This window comes from Phacochoerus africanus, chromosome 8, assembly GCF_016906955.1.
Source record: "Phacochoerus africanus isolate WHEZ1 chromosome 8, ROS_Pafr_v1, whole genome shotgun sequence".
Taxonomy (NCBI): domain Eukaryota; kingdom Metazoa; phylum Chordata; class Mammalia; order Artiodactyla; family Suidae; genus Phacochoerus; species Phacochoerus africanus.
This window is the reverse complement of record NC_062551.1, coordinates 46849123-46876574: the sequence shown is the minus strand read 5'-3', so window position 1 is coordinate 46876574 and position 27452 is coordinate 46849123. Positions and strand designations below refer to the sequence as shown.

At 40.3% G+C, this 27452-nt stretch overlaps 1 protein-coding gene across 3 annotated transcripts; it reads right to left on the bottom strand.

The window, feature by feature from the left end:
• Positions 1-5813: 5813 nt before the first annotated feature.
• On the bottom strand, positions 5814-26493 carry LOC125134215 (zinc finger protein 607-like). 3 transcript variants are annotated; one of them, XM_047793229.1, is made up of 5 exons: positions 26387-26493; positions 18340-18422; positions 16597-16723; positions 14721-14819; positions 5814-7320 (listed from the first exon to the last, which is right to left on the bottom strand). In XM_047793229.1, the coding sequence occupies exons 1-5, from the start codon at positions 26418-26420 to the stop codon at positions 6359-6361; spliced, it is 1305 nt and encodes a 434-aa protein (XP_047649185.1). In that variant the 5' UTR covers positions 26421-26493; the 3' UTR covers positions 5814-6358. The 3 variants fall into 3 exon arrangements, with proteins under 3 accessions (XP_047649185.1, XP_047649186.1, XP_047649188.1); XM_047793230.1 differs by having other exon boundaries at positions 14721-14816; XM_047793232.1 differs by lacking the exon at positions 14721-14819.
• Positions 26494-27452: the final 959 nt, after the last annotated feature.

Here is a 27452-nt window from a genome sequence, read left to right as displayed (position 1 = left end):
CATGGAAGTTCCTGGGCCAGGGGTCGAATCCAAGCCAAACCTGGGACCTATGCCACAGCTGCAGCAACACCTGATCCTGAACCCACTGCACCAGGCCAGGGATTGAACCCACAATGCCAAAGAGGCAAGCCAGATCATTAACTCACCGTGCCAAAGCAGGAACTCCTGAAATTCTTTTATATATTCTGTGTAAGCATAATAATTTCATTATTTCATTTCCAGCTTTTTTTTTTTTTTTGCCACACCCACAGCATGCAGAAGTTCCCAGGCTAGGGATTCAACCCAAACCACAGCAACAACCTGAGCCACAGCAGTGACAACACTAGATCCTTAACCTGCTAGCCAGGGAACATCCATCCTTTCCAACCTTTAAGTCTTTTTCTACTTGACTTTTGCACTTGCTAAGCTCTCCAAAACAGTGCTGAGTAGTAGTGGTGACTGTGGATATTCTGTCTTACTCCAAACCTCAGGGGAAAAGTATTCAATATTTCACCAAGAAAATTTTTTTGTAGGTAAAACACTTTAAGATATAAGATCCCTTCTACTCCTAGGACATGACCTGAACAATTCTAATCTTTTAAAATGCATTGAAACCTATGGCTCAACCATATGATTAATTTTTCTATTGTTCCATATGCATGGGAAAATAGCATATTCAGTCATTACTGGGTATTGTATTCTTTATTCCTCATGTTACTCAGATATTCTCTTTACTGACTTTTTCCTCTGCTTGTTCTTTATTAAGGGAGGTGGGTTAAAAGCCCTTCACTGTAATCACCAGCTTTTCTATTTTACCTTTGCGTTGTCATTTCTTGTTGTTGTTGTTGTTGTTGTTGCTATTTCTTGGGCCGCTCCCGCGGCATATGGAGGTTCCCAGGCTAGGGGTCCAATCGGAGCCATAGCCACCGGCCTACACCAGAGCCACAGCAACGCGGGATCCGAGCCGCGTCTGCAACCTACACCACAGCTCATGGCAACGCCGGATCGTTAACCCACTGAGCAAGGGCAGGGACCAAACCCGCAACCTCATGGTTCCTAGTCGGATTTGTTAACCACTGCACCACGACGGGAACTCCTGTGTTGTCATTTCTTACTTCAAATATTTTATTTCCTTTTCTGGCAGCCAAGTGGCATATAGAGTTCCTGGGTCAGGGATCAGATCTGAGCCAGTTGCAACCTATGCTGCAGCTATGGTAATGCTGGATCCTTTAATCCACTGTGCCGGGCTGGGGATTGAACCTGCATTCTTGGTGCTGCAGAGACCAAGTTCTGATCCAGTTGTGCCACAGCAAGAACTCTTCAAATATTTTATTTTATTTTTTTCTTTTTATGGCCACACCTGCAGCAAGTGGCAGTTCCTGGGCCAAAGGTCAAATGAGAACTATAGCTGCAGGCCTACACCACAGCCACAGCGGATCTGAACCACATCTGTGACCTATGCCTGCAGCGAAGCCGGGTCTTTAACTCACTGAACGAGGCCAGGAATCAAACACGCATCCTCACAGAGACAACACTGGGTTCTTAACCCTCTGAGCCACAACAGGAAACCCTCAAATACTTAAATGAGGTCACTTTTTATCATCATATTCCTCTTTATCTCTAGCTATTCTTATTTTCTTGATTAGCTTTCTTAGGTTTAGTGCTTGTATGGTGTGTAGTCAACTGATAACACATTAGCCTTGGTTTGCCCAAATTCTACACATTCCAAGAAAGGGCTGACCCCTCACCAGCTTCTGGGAAATAATTTCTGATCTCTTGGAGTATCTTGTCTAAAAATGGTTTTTTTGAATGCCTGAGGCTTTGGACCATGCTTTATCAATTTGACCTGTTATGGACTTAAATGTGCCTGCCCAAAATTCATATATTGAAATCCTAACCCCCAGTACCTGAGAAGACAACTGTATTTGGATATAGGGTTCAAAAGGCAATTAAGTTAAAATGAGTTCTATGATTCTTGACTATTCTAAGTACCTCATATAAGCAGAATTATACAGTCTTTGCCTTTCATGACAGTTTATGAAAATGTCTTCAAGGTTTATCTTTGTTTAGTATATTGCTAAATTTCCTTTTTAAAGACTGAATAACCTTCCATTTTATGTATGAACATTTGACTTATATAAGTTGGTTTTCCTCTACGTTTTAGCTAATGTGAACAATCCTGCTGTGAACGTGAATGTAGACTAGCTCTTAGAGACTGTGACCTCAGTTATTTTAGGGATATACCCAAAAGTGGAATTGCTGGATCACATGTAATTCTAGTTTTAATTTTTTGAGGAATGTACACAGTTTTTCACAATAGTTGTACCATATTACATTCCCACCAATAAAGCAGAAGGGTTCCACCTTTTCAACATCCTTTCCAAAACTTACTCTTTTCTCTTTTCGAATAGTAGCCATCTTAATAGAATGAGGTGGTATCTTGTAGTTTTGATTTGCATTTCTTTGATTAGTGATGTTAAGCATATTTTCATGTGCTTAACCCCCAGGCATATATCTTCTTTGGAGAAATGTCTATTCAAGTCCTTTGCTCATTTATGAATTCTTTTATGTTGTTGGTTGAGTTTTAGAAGTTTCTCCATATTCTGGATGTTATTTCTTATCAGATATATGATTTGCAAGTATTTCCCCCCATTCTGTGGATTGCTTTTTTACTCTGTGGATAGTGTCTTTTTCTTTTTTTTCTTCCAGGTAACCACAACCTACATATTCTCATCTACTGAAGGAGATACATAATTACAGGCAAGTATCTTTCAAAAATAATTTATTGAGAATCATATTCCATTAGCTTTAATGAGAGTATCTGAAATGGATAGTGTCTTTTTTTTTTTTTTTGTCTTTTTGCCATTCCTAGGGCTGCTCCCGCAGCATATGAAAGTTCCCATGATAGGGATCAAATCGGAGCTGTAGCCACTGGCCTACGCCAGAGCCACAGCAACGCGGGATCCGAGCCACATCTGCGACCTACACCACAGCTCATGGCAACGCCGGATCCTTAACCCACTGAGCAAGGCCAGGTATCAAACCTGCAACCTCATGGTTCCTAGTCGGATTTGTTAACCACTGCACCAAGACAGGAACTCCTGGATAGTGTCTTTTGATATAAAAATTTTTTAATTTTTCATTAAGTCCAATTTGTCTTATTTTCTTTTGCTACCTGTATCTTTGGTGTCATATCCAAGAAAACACTGCCCAATCCAATGTCCTGAAGCTTTTGTCTTGTTTTATTCTAAGAATGCTACTGTTTTAGGTCCTCAGTCTATTTTGAGATAATTCCTGTACATGGTGTTAGGCAAGGGTCCACATTCTTTTGCATGTAGATATCCAGTTTTCCCAGCACCAATGATGCTGTCTTCATAGAATGGTCTTAGCAGCCTTGTCAAAATCACTTGACCATATAGCAAGGGCTTATTTCTGGGCTTTCTAGTCTATCCCATTTGTTGTTATGTCTGTCTTCATGTGACTACCCCAGCGTTTTGAGTACTGCAGCTTTACAGTAAATTTTGAAGGGAAGTGTGTCCTCCAGTTTTGTTCAAGATTGTTTTGGCTTTTGGAAGTCCTTTTAGATTCCATAGGAATTTTAGGGTGGGTTTTTAAAATGCCTGTAAAAAATGTCATTGGTAGACTGCTTTGGGTAGTACTGGCATTTTAATAACATTAAGTCTTCCAATCCATGAACATGAGGTATACTTCCACTTATGTCTTCCATAATTTGTTTCCACAATGTTTTGTAGCTTTCACTGTACACTTATTTCAGGAACTCCTGAAATGGGTTTTTTTCCCTTCATGTTGCTGATGTGACATGGTACCTTGGTGAACTTCCATATGCTGAACCACCCTTGCATTACATGAATAAATCCCATCTGGTCATTGTGTATAATCCTTTTAATATGCTACTGAATTCTGTTTGCTACTATTTCGTTGAGGTTTTTTTGGATCAATGATCATAGTGACATTGTTCTGTAGTTTTCTTTCTTAAAGTGTTTTTGACTAACTTTGGTAATAGGGTTGTGCTGCAAAGAATCAGTTAGGAAGTATTCCCTCTTCTTCAACATTTTTGAAGTTTGAGAAAGACTGGTATTGGTTCTTGTTTAAATTCACCAGTGAAGCCACCAGGTCCAGGACTTGACATTGTTGGGAGACTTTTCATATGACTGTTACTTCCTTACTAGTTATAGAGTAGTTACCAATCTATTCAGGTTTTCTCTTTCTTCATGATTAAGTTTTGGTAGGTTTTATGGTTCTAGGAATTTGTCCACTTCATGTAGGTTATCCAATTAATTAGCATACACTTGTTCATTTCTATATATTAAAATCCTTTCATTTCTATAGAATCAGTAAGGAGTTCCCATTGGGGCTCAGCAGTAATGAACCCAACTAGTATCCACGAGGATGCAGATTCAGTCCCTGGCCTTGCTTAGTGGATTAAGGATCTGGCACTGCCATGAGTTCTGGTGTAGGCTGCAGACGCAGCTCAGATCCCATGTTGCTGGGGTTGTGGCACAGGCTGGCAGCTGCAGCTCTGACTTGACTCCTAGCCAGGGAACTTACATGTACTGCAGGTTCGGCTCTTAAAAAAAAAAAAAAAGTAAAATACCCATCTATAGAATCAGCAATAATGTCCCCCGACTTTCACTTTTGATTTTTTTTTTTTTTAGGGCCACACCCAAGGCATGTGGGAGTTCCCAGGCGAGGGGGGCAATTTGGAGCTACAGCTGCTGGCCTATACCAGACATAGCAATGCAGGATCTGAGCTGCGTCTGCAACCTACACCACATCTCACAGCAATGCTGGATCCGAAACCCACTGAGCAAGGCCAGGGATCAAATCCACATCCTCATAAATTTCCCACTTTTGATTTTATAATTGAATCTCCTCCCTTTTTTCATAATGCATCTAGCTAAAGGTTTGCCAATTTTGTTACCTTCTTGAAGAACTTTTGGTTTCATGATTTTCTGTTTTTACTCTATTCTCTCATTTATCACTGCTCTAATCTTTATTATTTCCTTCCTTCTGCTAGCTTTGTGTTGTTCATTCTTTTTCTAGTTCCTTAAGCTATAAAGTTAGGTTGTTATTTTTGAGACATTTCTTGCTTTTTATTTTTTATATTTTATTATTATTATTTTTGCTGTACCCCCAGCATGTGGAAGTTCCCCAAGCCAGGGATCAAACCCGTGCCATACTTGAAGCTTGCACCACAGCTGTGGCAGCAACACTGGATCCTTAACCCACTGCACAAGGGAACTTCTCCTTTCTTGTTTTTTAATTTAAATGTTTATAGCTATAAATTTCTCCTTTAGCACCACTTGTATGCCTTAAATTTAGAGGGCTTTTCGTTGTTGTTGTTTTTGTTGCCAATTATACTTCAGTAAAGCTGGTGGGAAAAAAGAGTGGAACTTCTTGGGGCTGCAATATTCCTTTACCAAAATAATAAAGAGCTCTCATAGATTGCTAGGCTTACTGTCCTGTGGATGAATAGCTATCTCTGTGTCAGACTCCTTTGATCTGCTTAATCACAGGTGTCAGTGGCACTCAGACAAGCCCCCAGTTTTCTGGATGTCAGACTTCATGTGGAAGAAGGTGGTATTCTGGGAGTTCCCGTCGTGGCGCAGTGGTTAACGAATCCCACTAGGAACCATGAGGTTGTGGGTTCAGTCCCTGCCCTTGCTCAGTGGGTCAACGATCCGGCGTTGCCGTGAGCTGTGGTGTAGGTTGCAGACGCGGCTCGGATCCAGTGTTGCTGTGGCTCTGGCGTAGGCCGGTGGCTGCAGCTCCGATTCAACCCCTAGGCTGGGAACCTCCATATGCTGTGGGAGTGGCCCAAGAAATAGCAAAAAGACAAAAAAAAAAGAAGGTGGTATTCTGCCACTGCAGAACAAAGTGGGCTGTGAGCAGCTATACTGCCCATGTCAGATGTGGAGTTGATCTGCTGGCCATGGGTTACTAACACATTGCAAGGACCTTGACTTTGTGCCTCTACTTCCCCTCTTACTGTAAGTAAACACTGTGTATTTTTCCCAGGGTATATTTTTTGTTCTTAATGACCTCAAATCATGCACTGGTCTTTTCCTTGGTGGCACCCACTGCCTTGTACCCTTGGCCAAAGAGCCACCCAGTGAATAGTAAAACATAGTCCACATATAAAATTCCATAGAAGATTTTCTAATATAAAGTACAATATAAATTCTCTGAAGGTGAGCAGTATTTGGGTCATAACTGAAACACTTCAAATATTATTTAAATTCCAAGGAGTTCTTGCCAGCACAAATTAGTTGATGCTTTATAAGAACTGAAATGTGAAAAGCTTTCTCACATTCTCTTCATTTAAACTGTTTCTCCAGTGCTGCAATCCCACTGTCTACTATACATATATCCCATAAGGTCTCTCTCCAGTATGAATTCTGTGATGTGCCTTAAGCATTGAGCTAAGTCTAAAGGACTTCCCACATTTGTAGCACTCAAAGGGTTTTTCACCAGTATGAATACTCTGATGTACCTTAAGGCTTGAACTGAGCCTAAAGGACTTCCCACATTGGTTACATTCAAATGGTTTCTTACCACTATGTATACTTTCATGCCGAGTAAGTCGTCCATACACACTAAAGGCCTTCCCACATTCCTTACATTCATAGGGTTTCTCACCAGTGTGAAATCTATGGTGTATAGTGAGTTGATGGCTACTCCTAAAAGCCTTCCCACACTCCTTACATTCATAGGGTTTCTCACCAGTATGAATTCTCTCATGTCTAACAAGATGTGAAGCATGACTAAAAGCCTTTCCACAATCTTTACATTCATAGGGTTTTTCACCAGTATGAATCCTGTCATGTTGTATAAGATTTGAGGCTTGACTAAAGGCCTTCCCACATTCCTTACATTCATAGGGTTTCTCACCAGTATGAATTCTCTGATGTATTCTAAGTGTTCCAATGTCACTGAAGGCCTTCCCACATTCCTTACATCCATAGGATTTCTCACCAGTATGAACTCTTCCATGTTGAGCAAGGTTTGAGGCACGACTAAAGGCCTTCCCACATTCTTCACATTCGTAGGGTTTCTCACCAGTATGAATTCTCTTATGTACTTTAAAGTCTGTAAGACGACTAAAGGCTTTGCCACAGTCCCTACATTCATACGGTTTCTCACCAGTATGAATTATTTGATGTACTCTAAGGTCTGTATGACGACTAAAGGCCTTCCCACATTCCTTGCATCTGTATGGTTTCTCTCCATTATTGATTCTGTGATGCAGAGTAAGAGATGAAGGTTTTGTAGAAATGTACGTATTTCCATAGCTGATTATATCATATCTTGATTCAAAATCTAGAACAAATAAGAAAAGTTTCTTTCACCACAAAACATTTTATAAAAGAGAAAAATGAAAATTTCACCCATTAGACGATGGTTTAAAGAACTTTAAAATATGGCTATAAAACTTGAAAATGTAAAGGTGGGCTCAGAAATAATTTATGCAGTAGAGCACTGGTGAATGTTTAACAACTAGCTCGACAAAGACACATACAGAACAAAGAGAAGCGTAAAAGTCATTGTGACAGATATTAAGCATGCAATAAAAAGTCGTGAGTCAGCAATGAAACAAGAGACAGAAAACATTTCTCATCATTAAATGACTCCAGGATGGGGGAGTTCCCGTCGTGGCGCAGTGGTTAACGAATCCAACTAGGAACCACGAGGTTGCAGGTTCGATCCCTGACCTTGCTCAATGGGTTAAGGATCTGGCGTTGCTCTGAGTTGTGGTGTAGGTTGCAGACGCAGCTCAGATCCCGCGTTGCTGTGGCTGTGGTGTAGGCCAGTGGCTATAGCTCCGATTCGACCCCCTAGCCTGGGAACCTCCATATGCCAAAGGAGCGGCCCTAGAAAAGGCAAAAAAAGACAAAAAAAAGACTCCAGGATGGTGTCATGAAGTGCCTACAGTCCATCCCCCTCTTTGATTGATTTCAACTATAAACACTTGACAGAATACAAAAATTAACTACAGAAGGACTGCAAATAAAAGAAGGAGGGTATTGGAAAGGAGCCAGACTTTACAAAGCACCCAGACTGAACTGAGTTTCTTGCTTAACTCACTTTCAGGCACTTGCTTCAAGCGCAGGTCCCAGTTATTGTGGGGCAAGCATGGGCTACAAAAATTCCAACAGAAACTCCACACTATTTCTGGCTATACGAACAATGAGAGGGAGGAGTTCCCATCATGGCTCAGTGGTTAATGAATCTGACTAGGAACCATGAGGTTTCAGGTTTGATCCCTGGCTTTGCTCAGTGGGTTAAGGATCTGGTGTTGCCAAGATCTATGGCGTAGGTCGCAGATGTGGCTCAGATCTGGCATTGCTGTGGCTCTGACGTAGGCCAGTGGCTAGAGCTCTGATTAGACCCCTAGCCTGGGAACCTCCATATGCTGCAGGAGCAGCCCTAGAAAAGGCAAAAAGACAAAAAAATAAATAAATAAATAAAAAGAACAATGAGAGGGAGTACTACCAAACTGGAAAGTAATGGGGGAATGCTGGTACAAAAACAGCCAGAGAAGGAAATTTCTTAATTTGGTATTTAGGTATAGATCACTACAACATTCACCATTACCAACAATGACAACATGCATGAGAAGGATATAAATTAAATATAATTACTATATCTAGTAAACAATTTGAAAACCTTTCCACAAAGGAAATTCCAAGCACAGGAGGTATCACTGGTGAATTGTTTCAAATACTTAATGAAGAAGTAGTACTGACTCTAAACAAACTCTCCCAGAAAATTGAGTCGTGAATCACTATGCAGCTAGTTAATCTGCCACCAAAGAGAGGAAAAACAACATAAGGAGTGAAAGTTACACACTATACAACCTTGTAAACATATATGCAAAATACTAAACACTGTCGTAACAAACAGAATCCACCAATATATAAAACTAGATACTCATGTTGCAACAGAAGAAAGGGTGGGGGAAAAAATGTAATTGTAATGTATACATGTAAGGATAACCTGACCCCCTTGCTGTACAGTGGGAAAATAAAAAAAATTATAAAAAAAAAAGATAATACATCATGCCTGTCTTAGCTCTTTTGCACCATAGACTGGGTAGCTTATAAACAACAGAAATTTATTTCTCTTGCTTCCAGAGAAGTCCAAAATCAAGGCACCAGTATGGTGATGTTCTGGTGATGTCCTTTTTCCTGGTTCATAGCTAGTGCCTTCTCAACATGTCCTCACAAGATGAGAGGAATTAGGGACTGCTATGGGAACTCTTTATAAGAACACTAATTCCACTCATAAGGGCTCCTCCACCTTCATGACCTAAACCCCTCCCAAAGGCCCTTCCTCCTAATGCCATCATCTTGTGAGGTTAGGATTTCAAGGTATGAATGCTAAGGGACAGAAACATGCAGACCACAGTGATGGCTAAAAATTCTATCAATATAATTCACTATATTGACAAAATAAAATTGGTAATTTTTTTTTCATGTCTAAAAAAAAATTTTTTTTTATGGCCACATCTGTGGGATATGGCATTTCCTGGGCCAGGGATTAAATCCTTGTTGCAGCTGCAAACTTTGACACAGCTGCAGCAACACTGGATCCTTTAGGCCATTGTGCCCGGGTAGGGATCAAACTTGCACCTTCACAGCAACCCGAGCCACTGCAGTTGGATTCTTAACCCATTATACCACAGTAGGAACTCCTAAAAAAAATTTTTTTAAAGCATTTAACAAAAGCCACATCCATCCCATATAAAAACTCACAGCAAACCAGGAAAAAATAACTTAACCTAGCAAAGCTCATCTGCAAAAACTCCACAGCTAACATCATAGCCAATGGTGAATTGTGCTTACTACATATGCTAAGGAACAGTAGAAAGTTATGCTCTCACCACTTCTACTCAACACTGGACTAGAGATTCAAGGCAGTGCAATAAAGCAAGAAAATAAAGACAGGCAGGAGAAAAATTAAAAAACAAAAATGTCTTTAATCACAGATTACTTAATCACATGTGTAGAAACTCAGCTATAATCTACAAAACAGCTACTAGAAAATAATAATTGAGTTTAGCAAGGCTGAAGCATATACGACCATTATGTAAATATCAGAGAATACTCGAAGTCAAATTTTATAAATACAATTTAAAGTAGCATTGGGGAGTTCCTGTCGTGGTTCAGCAGAAACGAATCTGACTAGCATCTAGGAGGACGCAGGTTGGATCCCTGGCCTTGCTCAGTAGGTTAAGGATCCAGCATTGCCATAAGCTGTGGTGTAGATTGCACACACAGCTTGGATCTGACATGGTTGTGGCTGTGTTGTAGGCCAGTGGCTACCGCTCCAATTTGACCCCTAGCCTGCTGAGGGTGCAGCCCTAAAAAAACAAAAAAAAAAAGAAAAGAAAAGAAAAAAAAAGGAAAGTAGCATCGGAGTTCCTGCTGTGATGCAGTGGGTTAAGAATTTGACTGCAGCAGCTCGGGTCACTGCAGAGGTGCAAGTCTGATCCTCAGCCTGGTGCAGTTGGTTTAAGGATCTAGCATTGCTGCAGCTATAGGTCAATCCCTGGCCTGGGAATTTTCATATAGCATGCAGCTTATGAAATAAATAAAGTAGCATTAAAAGTAGGACATACTGGGAGTTCCCTGGTGGCCTAGATGTTAAAGTTTTGGCATTGTCACTGTTGTGGCTCAGGTTCAGTCCCTGGCCCTGGAACTTCCCCATGCTGTGGGCATGGCCAAAAAAGTTCATGTAATGAAAACTTGATAAATAATGATTGATGAAATTGATTCATAGATTCAATGTACGCCCAGTAAAAATCCCAGCACACTTTTTTGTTGTCTATGATGAAATTGGCAATCTGATCCTAAAATTTATAGGGAAATGCAAAGAACCTAGAAGAGTCAAAACAACTTGGAAAAGACTATAGGAGAAGGACTAAAACACTACTTAATTATAATATAAGACTTATGAAGACACAGTAAACAACAAATTTAATACTGACATCGAGACACAACAATCAGAGGAACAGATTATCAGAAATCCATGCATACATATATGGAAAACTTCCTTTCATTATTTCAAAGGCAACAGAGTGAAGAAAGGATAGTCTTTTTAAGAAATGATGTGGGAACAACTGTAATAGTCATATGCCAAAAAAAGAATCAATATTTTGATGAACAAAAATAAATCACAAATTGATCACAGACTATAAAACATAAAACTATAAAAATTTTGAGGAAAAAAAGGAAAAATTGTGTGACCTTGAGCTAGACAAAAAAATTCTTAGATACAACATCAAAAACCATGATTCATAATGAATAAATTGATAAATTCCACTTTGTCAAAATTGAAAGCTTCTATTCTCCAAAGTCACTGCTATAAGAATGAAAGGAATAGTCACAGTAAACAAGAGAATAATAAGGATATCTTTTAAGGTAAAATACAAAAACTAAAGTTCAATAAGAAAACAAACAACCTAACAGAACAGACAAAAGAGTTTAAAAAATAATAAACCAAAGAAGACAGCAAATAAGATACTCAGCATCATTAGTCATTATGGAAAAAACAAAACCACAACAAAATGCCACGATATACTTATTCAAAGATGAAAAGTAAAGACTGACCATATGAATTGTTCAGCTAGTGGAAATGTGAAATGATATAACAATACTGTAAAACAGTTTGTTACAATTTTAAATTTATAATCTTATTTATCTAAATTTAAATTTAAAATCTTACAAATTTAAATGTATACCTACCATACATTTCAGACATTCAACTCCTAGGTATTTGGCAAAAAAAAAAAAAAATGAAAGCATATGTCCATTCAAAAGCAAATTGTGGTACAACCAAATCCTGGTGTAGTATTGAGCAATAAAAAGTAAAATATATAGGAGTTCCCATCGTGGCTCAGTGGTTAACAAATCCAACTAGGAACCATGAGGTTGCAAGTTCGATCCCTGGCCTTGCTCGGTGGGTTAAGGATCCGGCGTTGCCGTGAGCTGTGGTGTAGGTCTCAGACACAGCTAGGATCCCACGTTGCTGTAGCTGTGGTGTAGGCCAGTGGCTATAGCTCCAATTCGACCCCTAGCCTGGGAACCTCCATATGTCGAGGGAGCGGCCCAAGAAATGGCAAAAATACAAAAAAAAAAAAGTAAAATATATATAACAACATGGATTATCTACGACATAATTATGCTGACTAAAGGAAGCAAGATGAAAAACTCACACTATCATTCTGTTTATATAAAATGGTAGATATGCAATCAACTCTGTTGTGACAGAAAGTAGATGAGTGCTTACCTAAGAAGTTGGAAAGCTGGGAGTTCCCGTCATGGCTCAGCAGAAACAAATCTGACTAGCATCCATGAGGACACATGTTTGATCTCTGGCCTTGCTCAGTGGGTTAAGGATCTGGCATTGCCATGAGCTGTGGCGTAGGTCGAAGGTGCAGCTGGGATCTGGCATTGCTGTGACTGTGGTGTAGGCCAGCGGCTACAGCTCCAATTCAAGCCCTAGCTTGGGATCCTCCATAAGCCATGGGTGAGGCCCTAAAAAGACAAGACAAAAAAAAGAAAAAAAAAAAAGGAAAGTTGGAGGGAGATAGAGCAGGAAGGATTATGAAGGGATACAAGGAATACAAAGTTTTGAAAAATAATCACTTTAATAGATTCAGATAAAGTACTTCACAAAATTGAATACCCATTCAGGGAACAGATAGATAGGCAGATAGATAAACTCAGAAACTAGGAAGAAAAGAAAACTATCTCAATTCAACAAAAGTCACAAATGAAAAAACCTACTGTAAGACTTTATTTTCTATGCCAACACGAAAAACACAATAGAGACTAGAAACAGACATACATATGTACAATGATTTTACTTTTGACAAAGGTAGTCAAAGCAATTCAATGGGGAAAGAAAATTCTTTTTTTTTTTTCTTTCTTTTTAAGGGCACCTGTGGCATATGGAAGTTCTCAGGCTAGGCAACAGCTATCCCACAGCAATAGCCATACCAGATCCAAGCTCCATCTGCGACCTACAATGCACCTTGTGGCAATGCCAGATCCTTAACCCACTGAGCGAGGCCGGGGATGGAACCCACATCCTCATGGATACTAGTCGGGTTCTTAACCTGCTAAACCACACAGAAACTCCAGGAAATTCCTTTTTTAAAAATGCTAATCAGGAGTTCCTGTTGTGGCACAATGGAAACGAACCCGACTAGTATCCATGCAGATGTGGGTTCCATCCCTGGCCTCGCTCAGTGGGTTAAGGATCCAGTGTTGCCGTGAGCTGTGGTGTAGGTTGCAGATGTGGTTTGGATCCTGCATTGCTATGGCTGTGTAGGCTGGCAGCTGTAGCTCTGATTTGACCCCTAGCCAGGGAACTTCCATGTTGCGGATGTGGCCCCAAAAAGCAAAAAATAAAAATGAAAAATAAATTTAAAATTCTGCTTGAATAACTGGACATCCATAGGGAAGACACGAGTCCTGGCCCCTACTCACACCATAATAAAAAACTAACTCAAAATGGATACAGACCTAAACATAAAAATAAAAATTATAAAAGGTCAAGAAAAAAATAGGCAAAATACTTTGCAACCTTGGAGGAGGCAAAGATTTCCTGGATAATATAACCCCCCAAAAATCATAAAAGAGCAATTTGATAATTGGGAATACATAAAAATTTAAAAACTCCTTGTAAGATATTGTTAATAAAATTAATAGGTAAGTCACATTGTGAGAAAAATATTTTTAATATTCCAAAAGGACTTTGTATCCAAAATAAAGAATAGGAGTTCCCGTCGTGGCGCAGTGGTTAACGAATCCGACTAGGAACCATGAGGTTGCGGGTTCGGTCCCTGCCCTTGCTCAGTGGGTTAACAATCCGGCGTTGCCGTGAGCTGTGGTGTAGGTTGCAGACGCGGCTCGGATCCCGCGTTGCTGTGGCTCTGGCGTAGGCCGGTGGCTACAGCTCCGATTGGACCCCTAGCCTGGGAACCTCCATATGCCGCGGGAGCGGCCCAAGAAATAGCAACAACAACAACAACAAAAAAGACAAAAAGACAAAAAAAAAAAAAGAATAGTTAACCCTCAAATACAAGAAAATAATGACTTCAAATGGGTAAACACCAAAAAATATGATCAGTAAGTGAAAAAAAACTCAAGATCATAGTCATTATGAAAATGTAAATTAAAGCCACATACCAGCTATAATATCTAAAATTTAAAGGACTGACAATACCTAGTGTTGGAAGGGATATGGAGTAAATGGAATTAAGCAATGTAAAATTTCTAAAATTGTTAAACATGCAGCTACTACTCAACAATTCCACTCGTAGGTATTCACCCTATAAAATATTTGTACGCAAACGTTCCTAACAGCTCTACTCGTAACTGGTCCCAAACTGAACTCAGACTATTCAAATATTTACCAGACATAGGAATGAATGCTATTTTTAAGACACAGAGTCACACTGAAAAAGAATCTGGGCCCAAATTATAGGTAAATAGCTCTGCTGTGAAAGGAGAGTGAACAGCATGAAATATAATACGGTGAATAATTAATGAGGTTAAGACGAAGCTGAGTATTTCCTTTTCACATCACCAGCCTTCCTTCACCGATAAGGGAGCCTTCCAACCAATGCTTCGACAATGTGTTTACCAACTGATCTATCACCAGGGCTCTCACTTACACAAAGGACTTCTGCCTGACTTGTTCTTACTCACCTGTTCTCCAGCTTCCCGTTTCCTCCCTCACAACCATCCAGGGCTCTTTTCCTTGCTCCAGTAAGGTGATTACATCTGGCTTAGAAATGTAATGGTCTGCTTAAAGAAGAAAGAATGCCACAGGATGGAAAATTAACTTGCAACTAGTCAAGATTAAAATTATAATAAAAGGACATAATGATGTCAACTATTTTAGAGAAGAATAAGAGAATTAAAGAACAAGATATCAGTCAGGAGAGGGAAAGTGTTTGTTCTGCTGTTCATTTATTAAACTCGCATCTTCCCTAACTCTTAGAGTAAGCCTAATGTGGTTAAAAACATACTCAGAAGCCTGGGATCAATTCCTGCCTTTGTTACTTTCCAGCTGGGTATAACCTTGGCCAATTCATTTAAATCCACTATACCTCAGGATTCTCATTTATAAAATGAGGGAAATAACAGCACCATTGGAGGAATTAAATCAGTTAATACTCTCAGTTATTTTAATCAGTTAATTCCATAATGTGATTAGAATAATAACTAGTACACAATAATTAAAATGTTAGCTATTAACATTATTCTTAGGCTTTTATGTCACTAGAGGGCATAAGAAAAGATGGCTAAAAGATATTCCATTTTTTTTTGTTGTTTTTTTTACTTTTTATTTTTTTATTTTTTATTTTTATTTTTTACTTTTTAAACTTAAAGTATAGTTAGTTTATAATGTTGTACCATTTCTGCTATACAGCAAAGTGACTCAGTTATACACATATATACAATCTTTTTATTATTATTTTCCAATTATTATTATATTCCAATTATTTATTATTATTTTCCAATATATCCAAGAGATTGGATATATTTCCCTGTGCTATATAATAGGATCCTGTTGTTTATCATTATTATTCCACTTTGAATGTAATTTTCATGAATTATAACTTTCAACCACAAATCAGATAAACTTTGTTTTTGGAGATGAAATGCTTTTGATACAGTTTTAAATAAATTCCAATTATCTAATCCATCACCATATAAGTTGTAGAGGCTCTTTCGATATTGAGAGCAATTCTGGATCCTCTGTCAAGCCAATACCCCTGAAACTAGTTTAGATCATAAAATGGAGTATTATAGCAATTTGGGGCACGAATGAATAAAAAACTTGGATCCCTTGACAATGGTTATAATATATGCCACAAATTTCTTTTTCTTTTTTCTTTGGGGGGGGGGCGCACTTGCAGCATATGGAAGTTCCCAGGCTAGGGGTCGAATTGGAGCTACAGCTGCCAGCTTATACCACAGCCACAGCAACACAGGATCTGAGCCGCGTCTGCGACCTATACCACAGCTCACAGCAACGCCAGATCCTTAACCCACTGAGCCAGGCCAGGGATCAAACTCCCAGCCTCATGGTTCCTAGTTGGATTTGTTTCCCCTGTGCCTCAACAGGAACTCCTATGCCACAAATTTCTAATTTAGCTGCTTGGTCATTATGGGAGAGAAGCACATGCAAAAAAAAAAAAGAACACAGGGAGATGTGAATATTATTGAAGGAAGAGAAGAGGAGCGTGTTTAATGGAGCTGCCATTTCTTTGTCATTGTTGTTGTTGTTTTTGGTGGTGTTGTTTTTGGCCAAGGCCTCAGCATGTGTAAGTTCCTAGGCCAGAGATCAAACCCACACCACAGCAGCCACACCAGACCTTTAACCCGATGTTCTTCAAGGGAACTCCTGGAGCTGCCATTTCTAACCTGACAAAGCTCAAACCACTTTTTGGGGAAGAGAGAAAACAAATTTAACTAGTTTCTTGAAAGGTGGCCCTGAAAATTGCTATGTAAAAAAAGCTATAGCCTATAGAGCAGAGTCTACATAAATCTAAGTTACTTCGGCTGATGGACATACCCAGTGAAACCAAGTTACCATAGTTCTCCATCATCACATCCCGGTACAAAGTCTTCTGAACAAGATCAAGACATTCCCACTCCTGCTGAGAGAAGCCTATGGCCACATCACTGAATGTCAGGGATCCCTGAAACAGTAAATACATGTATTAGTGGGGAAATCAAAGAAAATATGTTGAAAGTAGAAGCAGAGGAGATGACGGACTTCTCTTTAGGAAAAGAGAAAATGAAAGCATGTAGGCAGTAAATCTGTGATGTGGAAAGACACTAAAGCACAATGTATACTTTTTTTTTTTTTTTACAAAGGCTGCAGACATGAATCAGATGTCTTCCAAACTCTGAGATACTTATAAATATCTGAACCATTTGGAAATTGACAAAATAACATTTCCCTCCTTAGTTAAAAAAACGTATGTAAGAATAATGTCTAGGAGGAGTTCCCATCGTGGCTCAGTGGTTAACGAATCTGACTAGGAACCATGGGGTTGCGGGTTCAATCCCTGGCCTTTCTCAGTGGGTTAAGGATCCAGCGTTGCCGTGAGCTGTGGTGTAGGTCGCAGACGCGGCTCGGATCTGGCATTGCTGTGGCTGTGGTGTAGGCCGGTGGCTATAGCTCTGATTAGACCCCTAGCCTGGGAACCTCCATATGCCGAGGCTGCGGCCCTGGAAAGACAAAAAAAAAAGAATAATGTCTAAATGGTATCTACCTCATAAATTCTCGATTAATGAATATTTTTCCCAATTTTAGAAAACTGAATTGGATAATTAAGCCTTTCTTTGAGCATCAACTACTTCACTATGTCCTATTTTACCATAAGCACTTCTGCTTGTTTCAACAAATACATGTATTATTTTGGCATATAACACTGTATTTTATAAATAAATTAGATTTAATCATTTATTCAATTAAGTTGCACAACATTTGGAAGGTTTTCCACGATTCTAAGGTTCTATTTTATCAACTATATATAATGCTATGCATTTTTGTTGCCATCTACCATTTCTCACTGAATACTTCCCTTATTTTGAGCAGAGCAGGTAACTTCATTGATTACCAATGATCTCCATCTCCTGGAATTTATATATATATGTGTGTGTGTGTGTGTGTGTGTGTGTATATATGTACTAAAAGATAATATACTGATTTAAATGATACTGAAGAAGGCTGGTCAATTATATAGATGTTACATATACTTAGCATGTCTCATTTAATAACAAAATAGCTGTACTATTTATGTTTCATGGTTTTGTGAGCAAATCCATGACCTCCATGTTAAAAGCCCAATGATACACTAATCCATACAAAGCATTAAATTTCACACTACACATTAAGATTCACATCATTTAATGATAAATTCAACCTCATCTACCTGGAAACCTCAGGTCTGTGGAAAACTTCAAAGTCTTGTCATGGATAGTTAAACAGAACCATCATCTCCATCTCCAAACTAACCTGCATGGCATAAATCTTTACTTCAAAGAACTTAACTCCACTATCCCATCATTGCCCTTCATGGCAGAATCAGCATTTAAAATACGTTGAATAATTTGGTAAACAATTACATCAACGCTAGTTAGTTTAGAATGGGCCACACAGAGACAGTGCTAGGTAATCTGGCCATATATTTCCCTGGCAATAGGTTATTTGATGGAATTTTCTCTTAGGAAACTTGTAGAAAATTAATGAAAATACTTACATGACCTAAAAACACACATTTCAACAAGGAGAGAAACATCAACTTACACGGGCCATGGTTTTAGACCTGCAAGAGCTGATCAGTCCTCTGGGTTCCTCTACCAGAAAAGCATAGTCCAGAAAATGCAGACCTGGGAGAAGAGGAAAAACCTTGAGACCAGTTTGCTTTAGTGTTTCCCCACTTGACTAAGCCAGTATTACTATTTTCGCTCTTCTAGTCTGGATTTCAAATCACTTTGCACTGCACACAACTTGAGTAAGTTAGGACTGTGGACAAGTCCATTCCCTCACTCAGTTCCCAGGGTCTAGGGTACAGAGTCAATTCTCCACTGAAACTAGAGCCAGATACTTCAGGAGAAAAATTTCTGGCCAATGTACCACTGTGATAAGATTGCTGTGAACCTGAGATTGGGCAGCTTGGTCCTGCTCTGAGCAGATCTTCCTCTTTCCATTCCCAACTTTAAGAGAGAAAAGAGGCCATGAAAGTGGGTGAAGTTGATAAAAATATCAGAGATGGATGAGGAATGTTCAGCCTCTGAGCCCCATAAAGCTTACTAGTTAAATATATGACAGACCAACATTATGCTAGAACACAAAATAGTCATTAAATGTTAAATTGGGAAGAATAGTTCAGCATGTGGAAAATATTCCAGGGAGTTCCTGTTGTGGCTCAACAGTAATGAATTTGACTAGTATCCAAGAGGATGCAGGTTCAATCCCTGGCCTTGCTCAGTGGGTTAAAGGATTCAGCATTCAGGTATAGGTCAGCAGCTACAGCTCTGATTCAACCCCTAGGCTGAGAACTTCTATATGCCGCACACATGCATAAAAAGACCCTAAAAAGACAAAAAAAAAAAAAAGAATGTCCCATATGTAATATCCCATATTCATATCCCATATGAATATGCAACAGAAAAATCAGGTTGACTAATATATTTATATTTAGGAAATAAAAGAATACATTAATCAATAAAGAGAGGAGAATGGCAGACAATCATAAAAACAGAAGATAGGAAAATCTGGAAATTTATATGGTTATATATTAACAGCCCATATTTTTGGCTATATTTTGCATTTTGCTTTGGGGTGGAGGTGTCTTTAGAAATGAGTCATTGTGTACTTAGTGGGTTTTAGTCCATACATGAAACAATGAAATACAACCAAGAAGTTCTCTTGTAGCCTGGTGGGTTAAGGATCCTGCATTGTCACTGCTGTGGCATGGGTTAGATCCCTGGCCTGGAGATTTCAACATGCCACAAGAGAGGCAAAAAACAAACAAATGAAAAACAAAAACAAAAAAACAAGAAAAAAAATAACGAAGATATAAAAGATACCTTGCCATGATCAGAATTCATCAGCGATCCCTATCTTTTCACTTAGATCTTGGTTTTTCGTTTGTTTTTAAAGTTTACTTTATAATCATTTTACAACTGACTAGAAACATGAAATATGTATGTGATGTTTATTTATTTATTTGTTTGTCTTTTTAGGGCCAAACTTGTGGCATATGGAAGTTTCCAGGCTAGGGGTCCAATTGAAGCTACAGCTGCCAGCCTACACCACAGCCACAGCAAGGCTGGATCAGAGCCCCATCTGAGAACTACACCACAGCTCATGGAAACTCTGAATCCTTAACCCACTGAGCAAGACCAGGGATGGAACCCACATCTCCATGGGTACTAGCTGGGTTTGTTTCCACTGAGCCATGACAGGAACTCCTTTACATGATTTTTAATTTGTTAAGGCGAAGACTTCTCCAAAGTTCTTTGCTCTTTAAATTCAGATCATTTCACTAAATGGCTTATATTTTGTTTCCTTTGGATCCCAATGTCTGAACTCATTTTATATTTTCTTCTCAGTTATGTTGGAATTTTGGCTATAAAATATTTATAAATAGGCCCTGAGTACTCTCTCTTGTGAAGTGATGAAAGCCTCAATACAGCTTCATTTCAGATCTTTTTGACAGAAGGATTTGTTTCTAAACATGCCAGTTCTGGAGTTCCTGTCGTGGCACAGTGGTTAACGAATCCGACTAGGAACCATGAGGTTGCGGGTTCAGTCCCTGCCCTTGCTTAGTGGGTCAACGATCTGGCGTTGCCGTGAGCTGTGGTGTAGGTTGCAGACGCAGCTCGGATCCCCCGTTACAGTGGCTCTGGCATAGACTGGTGGCTACGGCTCCGATTAGACCCATAGCCTGGAAATCTCCATATGCCTCGGAAGCGGCCCAAGAAATAGCAAAAAAAAATAAATAAATAAAAATAAATAAATAAATAAACATGTCAGTTCTGTCACGATATCTTCCAGATAGCTGCTGAATTATCTTACCTATTAATTACCTATTAATTTAGCTATAAAATCATTAGAATGAAATCTACAAGATTATAGTAAAAAATCCACTCACTGCCATACAGATCCCATGTGCTCAGTATTATTTGTTTTTCTTGTTTTGTTTTTTGTCTTTTTGCCATTTCTTGGGCCGCTTCTGCGGCATATGGAGGTCCCCAGGCTACGGGATTGGAGCTGTAGCTGCCAAGCCTACGCCAGAGCCACAGCAACTCGGGATCCCAGCCGCGTGTGCAACCTACACCACAGCTCACAGCAATGCCAGATCCTTAACCCACTGAGCAAGGCCAGGGATCGAACCCGCAACCTCATGGTTCCTAGTCGGATTCATTAACCACTGTGCCACGACGGGAACTCCAGTATTATTTGTTTACATGCTTATTATCACTACAGTCACAGCCCTGTCTCCTTTAGGCAGATCAGTCCAAATCTCACCAGTGGCCTTTTCACACTACCTTCAAATTATTCCTATTCAAATTTTAACTTCCGTCACAGATTATAAATACTCTGAAGGAGGTAATTACATCTTTTCAGTGATTGTATTACTTCAGGTATTCCACTTTCCAAGCCTGGCCTATTTTATACAATTCAAAGAAGTATGACTTTGGACTACAAAATACCACTTGTAGAAAAATTTTAAAGAAAATAACTTATAGAAGTTTCCAAGGTATATATGCACAAGGATAAACATCAGAGAATAATTTTTGATAGTCCAAAATTCAAAACATAAAAAATCACACAGCTGGCAAACAGGTTTAAGTCTGTTATATGGTTGTATATACTATGCCATTCCTACGGATGATATTAAATCATATAATTGATAGAAAGCAATATTAAAAGAATTGTTCAGAGTTCCCATCATGGTGCAGTGGAAACAAATCTGACCAGTATCCATGAGAATGTGAGTTCCATCTCTGGCTTTGCTCAGCGGGTTGAGGTTCCGGCGTTGCTGTGAGCTGTGGTATAGGTCTCATGCTTGGATCCCGCATGACTGTGGCTGTGGTTGGGCTCGCAGCTGTAGCTCCAATTTGACCCCTAGCCTGGGAACTTCCATATGCCATGGATGTGGCCCTAACAAGCAAAAAAAAAAAAAAAAAAAAAAAAGAATATCATACATGATAGCTGACTATTTTGAACACTAGGCAAGATAATCCATATAAATACTAAATTGTATATATCATGATGACTAAGGTATATTATCAGTCATTACTGACAAAGAAAATAATTCCATGCTCCTTAATCTCCTATTATAAAAGGAAGCTAATTCTGGTGCTTCTTGGTTTTATTATATTAAAACTTGAATTTCTTCTTTCTTATAATTTTAATATTTAAAATTTTATGACAGAGTTCCCTGGTGGCCTAGTGTTCACTAGGTTCAGCATTGTCACTGCTGTGATAGAGGTTCAATCCCTAGCCAGAGAACTTCTGCATGCCACAGGCTTGGCCCCCCCCAAAAAATTTTTTTAAATGGAGTTCCCATTGTAGCTCAGCAGGTTAAGAACCCAACATAGTGTCCATGAGGATGCAGGTTTGATCCCTGGTCTCACTCAATGGGTTAAGGATCCAGTGTTGCCACAAGCTGTGGCACAGGTCACAGATGCAGCTCTGATCCAGATCAACCCCTGGCCCAGAAACTTAAAAAAAAAAAAAAATTATGGGTGTTTCCAGGTGGTCTAGTGGTTAGGACTCAGTGCTTTCACTGCTATGGCTTTGGTTCAGTCCCTGATCTGGGAGCTGAGATCCCCTTAGACCCCTAGCCTGGGAACCTCCATATGCCACGGGTGTGGCCCTAAAAAGACAAAAAAACATATGGAGATTCCCAGGGTAGGGGCTGAATCCAAGCTGTAGCCTGGGCCTACGCCACAGCCACAGCCACACCAGATCCTAGCTGTGTCTGAGACCTACACCACAGCTCATGGCAACACAGGATCCTTAACCCACTGCGCCAGGCCAGGAATCAAACCTGAAACCTCATGGTTCCTAGTCGGATTCATTTCCACTGCGCCATGACGGGAACTCCAGCTTAATAAAATCATTAATTAAAAAAAGAGAGAGGAAATTCCTGCTGTGGCACAACAGGATTGGCAGTGTCTCTGCAGAGCCAGGATGCAGGTTCAATCCTGGCCTGGTGCAGTGGGTTAAGGATCCTGTGTTGCCACAGCATAGGCTGCAACTGTGGCTCAGATCTGACCCATGGCCCAGAAACTCCATATGCCTCGGGGCAGCCAAAAACAACAAAAGAGAGAGAGAGATTATCTGACAGGAAAAGAGAAAATGTCCCCTTCATCAGTCCCCAGCAGCTATAAAGAACAAGAAAAACTGTTCAGAATCATAAACCTGTTCAAAGAACAGTATGATAAAATTAAGAATACCAGCTGGAGAATGAATCTTATTGTTCTGCATAATATAGAGATTTAAGCAAGTATTTATAAATATAATATTTATTTTCTGGTATAACAACTATGTTTGGAAATGTTGTTTGTACTTGCGAGTCACCTTGGAAATCAGAGATGAGTGTTATTTTTTGCGAAAGTAATTTTTTTTTTCTTTTTAAGGCTACACTGCAGTACATGAAAGTTTCCAGGCTAGGAGTTGAATCAGAGCTACAGCTGCCAGCCTACACCACAGCCACAGCAACATGGGGTCTGAGTGGTGACTGCAACCTACACCACAGCTCACAGCAACTCTGGATTCCCAACCCACTGAACAAGGCCAGGGATCAAACCCGGATCCTCACGGATCCTAGTCGGGTTTGGTGACTGCTGAGCCACAACGGGAACTCCCTGAAAGTCATCTTAAATCTCTAAGTGATTAACTATGAAAAGGTGTCTTACTGAGTAATATGTGTCCTGGTAATTAAGTTTCAAATAACATTTGTAATAACTGTTATTACTTGTAATGCTCTTCAAACAAGATTCTCTGCCCTTCCCTCTTCTCCCTACACATACAGAGGTATAAAGAAACCTATCAGTTGATTACATTTCTTTTTTGAACTATGAGTTAGACTCTTTGTCTCCTTCACTGGATCAATTTTATTCTGCCAAAACAAAACCACATAAAAAAAGAAAAAGAAAAATTGGAAAAATATACACCAAATGTTAACGATATTTAACAGAGATTTAGAGATATTATGGGTTATTCTTGCTTTCTTCTCAATAAACTCCTTAAGGAAATGAAATTTTTTTGGAATAGGCCTGTATTAATTCCATCACCATAAATAAAACATTAAGATATTTCAAAGTATTATAAATATTTATGGATATCACTTTGGGAAGAGGCTATGTTTTCCTCATTAAAAAAAAAAATCAAGGAGTTCCCGTCATGGCACAGTGGTTAACAAATCTGACTGGGAACCATGAGGTTGTGGGTTCGATCCCTGCCCTTGCTCAGTGGGTTAAGGATCTGGCGTTGCTGTGAGCTGTGGTGTAGGTCGCAGACGCGGCTCGAATCCTGCGTTGCTGTGGCGCTGGCGTAGACTGGCAGCTACAGCTCTGATTAGACCCCTAGCCTGGGAACCTCCATATGCTGCGGGAAGCAGCCCTAGAAAAGGCAAAAAGACCAAAAAAAAAAATCGATAAATACTAGGAGTTCCCATCATGGCTCAGTGGTTAACAAACCCAACTAGGATCCATGAGGATGCGAGTTCAATCTCTGACCTTGCTCAGTGGGTTAAGATTTGGTGTTGCCCTGAGCTGTGGTGCAGGCCAGCAGCTGCAGCTCCGATTTGACCCCTAGCTTGGGAACCTCCATAGGCCGCAGGTGAGTCCCTAAAAAGAAAAAAGACAAAAAAAAAACCAAAACAACAAAAGACTAAATACTAGACCTACAATGAAAAAAATCAATGTGATTAAAATAAATACCACTTATCTCTTCTTTAACATCCTTTAGCTGTACTTCACTGATATAATTAAAGACATTTCGCTATAAATACTCTGATGGAAAGGAAAATTGCCTTCACATATAAATGTGAATATGTATACCAAATAGGTAGAAAAGTTCACAGAAAATGCTCAATAAATGTGACTAAACACCTTCGTTCTTCTATGAGAAACCAATTAAACTATCCTTCTGGATATAATCCTTGCAAAACTTTGTACAAAATTCCCATTTTAAATGAGCTGCATATATAATTTCAAATTTTCTTCACTACTAATTATCTACAATACTAAGATTCCTTAACATTAGATCACAGTCATTTTCTTCTTATAAGGATTAATTCTTATAAACAGAAATTATATTATCTACATAATATTCTGTCTCATGGATGTCATATGATTTTCATAACCAGTTCCAGTAGCATAATCATTAATTTTGTGCAAATGCATCCCAAGGTATAACAAGATTGCAGATCAGTTACCCAGGTCTAATCTTTTGGGTTATGTACACCTTTGAAAAATGCATTTTTACAAATATATGGTAATTCTATACAATTACAAAGGGTCTGTGGCCCCTTGTAAGCCCCAAAATACAAAGGACCTCTGGATCAGAACTCTTCTTCTGGAAGACTAGTGTACAGGTGGCCCTCTGACATTCAAGCGCTCATCACATTTACTTCGTATTTTGTTACTGACTTATAGAAATCTGAATGACATAAAATAAAAACAATGTTAGGCATTTTTTAATGTTCCACCCTTCAAGACTACTATATCCGCCGTGACCTCATACATATAACCAAAATCAAGTAAGACTATGCAATCTGCATCAGAGGTCAAGAAATGGTATCATACTCAAATATATGTGAACCCCAGAGAACTATCTGGGAGCCGTAATCTGAGTAAAGAATCCTGTTCTTGGAGTCTTTTTAGAAATACGTTCCCAGGAGCCTGTCTCAGGGCAATTCTTGATTTAAAATTCGGATCTCAGCAGCTGGAATGTGTCCTGCAGGACTCAAAACCAGATTTCTCAATTGTGCTCACATCTCTTTGGTAGACGAGTACGTTTGAGAAGCCTAGAAGCAGCAGCGGGACAAACAGCTATATGTTACACGACACCACAGAGCCACCGAAATCCACGTTCACAAAAAAGGACATGCACCTTGTGTCTCCGCTGTGCCAGATCGGAAGACATACCTCTCAGGTCTCACAATCGCACTCACTCTAAGACAGAGATGAAACCACTCTCCCGGCTGCAGTTCCTGATCTCACTGCCTACCCTAACGACGACTCTTTTTTTTTTTTTTTGTCTTTTGTCTTTTTGTTGTTGTTGCTACTTCTTGGGCCGCTCCTGCGGCATATGGAGGTTCCCAGGCTAGGGGTTGAATCGGAGCTGTAGCCACCGGCCTACGCCAGAGCCACAGCAACGCGGGGATCCAAGCCGCATCTGCAACCTACACCACAGCTCACGGCAACGCCGGATCGTTAACCCACTGAGCAAGGGCAGGGACCGAACCCGCAACCTCATGGTTCCTAGTCGGATTCGTTAACCACTGCGCCACGACGGGAACTCCGACTCTTTCTTTTTACTGGCAACCTTCATCTAGGTCCAGTCTCAAAAGGGCACCCACCGCCGTGGAACCATCACGTGGCACGGAGCGCGGCCTCTCACAAACAAGCACCCTTCCGATTTTCTCACAGGGTTCCTCCAACTACCTCCCCGCTGCTCCAGCACCCACAGGCCCAAGGGGGCGGGCAACTCGCGCGGCGGCTCTGGGCTTCCAGGCTCTGAGCGCCCCCCGCAATCCCATTCTCACTGCCACTCATCGTCCCTAGTGGGCTGGAGCTACTTCTGCACATTTTTTTCCGCGGCCACTCACGCCAGTTTCTTGCCCCGACGAGTGCCACACACATGCAGTGCGCAACACGGGAAAAGGTCCAGGGTGGAAGTCACCTACTGGACTGTGGAACCTGGTTCCGAGTCGTAAAAGTCAACGCAAAGCAGCCACCGGGGCGGGGCTCGGAGACTTCTGGGCGTGGCGGCTGGACTGCGCGTGCGCACTGCTATCTCCGCCAGGCTGGCACCCTGACCTGAGGGCGAGGTCTGCAGTTCCCAAGGCTGGAGAAAGCCAGTCCCGGCAAGACCGCACCAGGGGATTCTGAGGAGACTTCAGAGCCCTTTTTTTCCGAGACCTCAGGCCTGTGTGTGAGGGGTCTGCCCGGTTGAAATCAGTAGTGAGACCCCAAGGGCCATCGAGTGCCATCTCCTGAAGGTGGGTTCATAATCCAACCAAAATGTTTGTGTGTGTGGGTGTGTGAGCCAGAGATGAGTAGGTGAAGGTATCTCTTTCCTAAAACGCTCATTCCACCCGGAAAGCCGCAGGTACTGACTCTTGCCGTTTTAGAGCTGAAGCCTCTGAGGTGACCTCAGTGTGTAACAGTACCAGGTGAGAAAAGCTGGATAAAGTGAGACTTTACTGTATAATATATTCTCTTTGCAGAAAAGGGCAGAATGAATTTTAGGCCCCTTTTCGAGAATACTGATTGCAAGGAGTTCTTTGAAACTAGAACAAAAAGCAATACCTTATTTACATTTTACAGTATTATGTCCACTAGAAATTGACTGTTTTCTTTTCATCCTTCTCTGCTCTATTATGAACTGGTGAGTTTAACTGCATTTAAGGGCCCGCAGGTTGAGAAACATCTTTTAATTTATAATGCCTGGTCATGACATATCATTGAAAAATATGGAGTTCCCGTTGTGGCTCAGCAGTAACAAACCCGACTAGTATCCATCAGTACGTGGGTTCCATCTCTGGCCTTGCTCAGTGGGTTAAGGACCCACTGTTGCTGTAAGCTGTGATGTAGGTCGCAGATTCTGCTCAGATTCAGTGCTGCTGTGGCTTGGCATAGGCCAGCCGCTGCAGCTCTGATTGGACCCCTCGC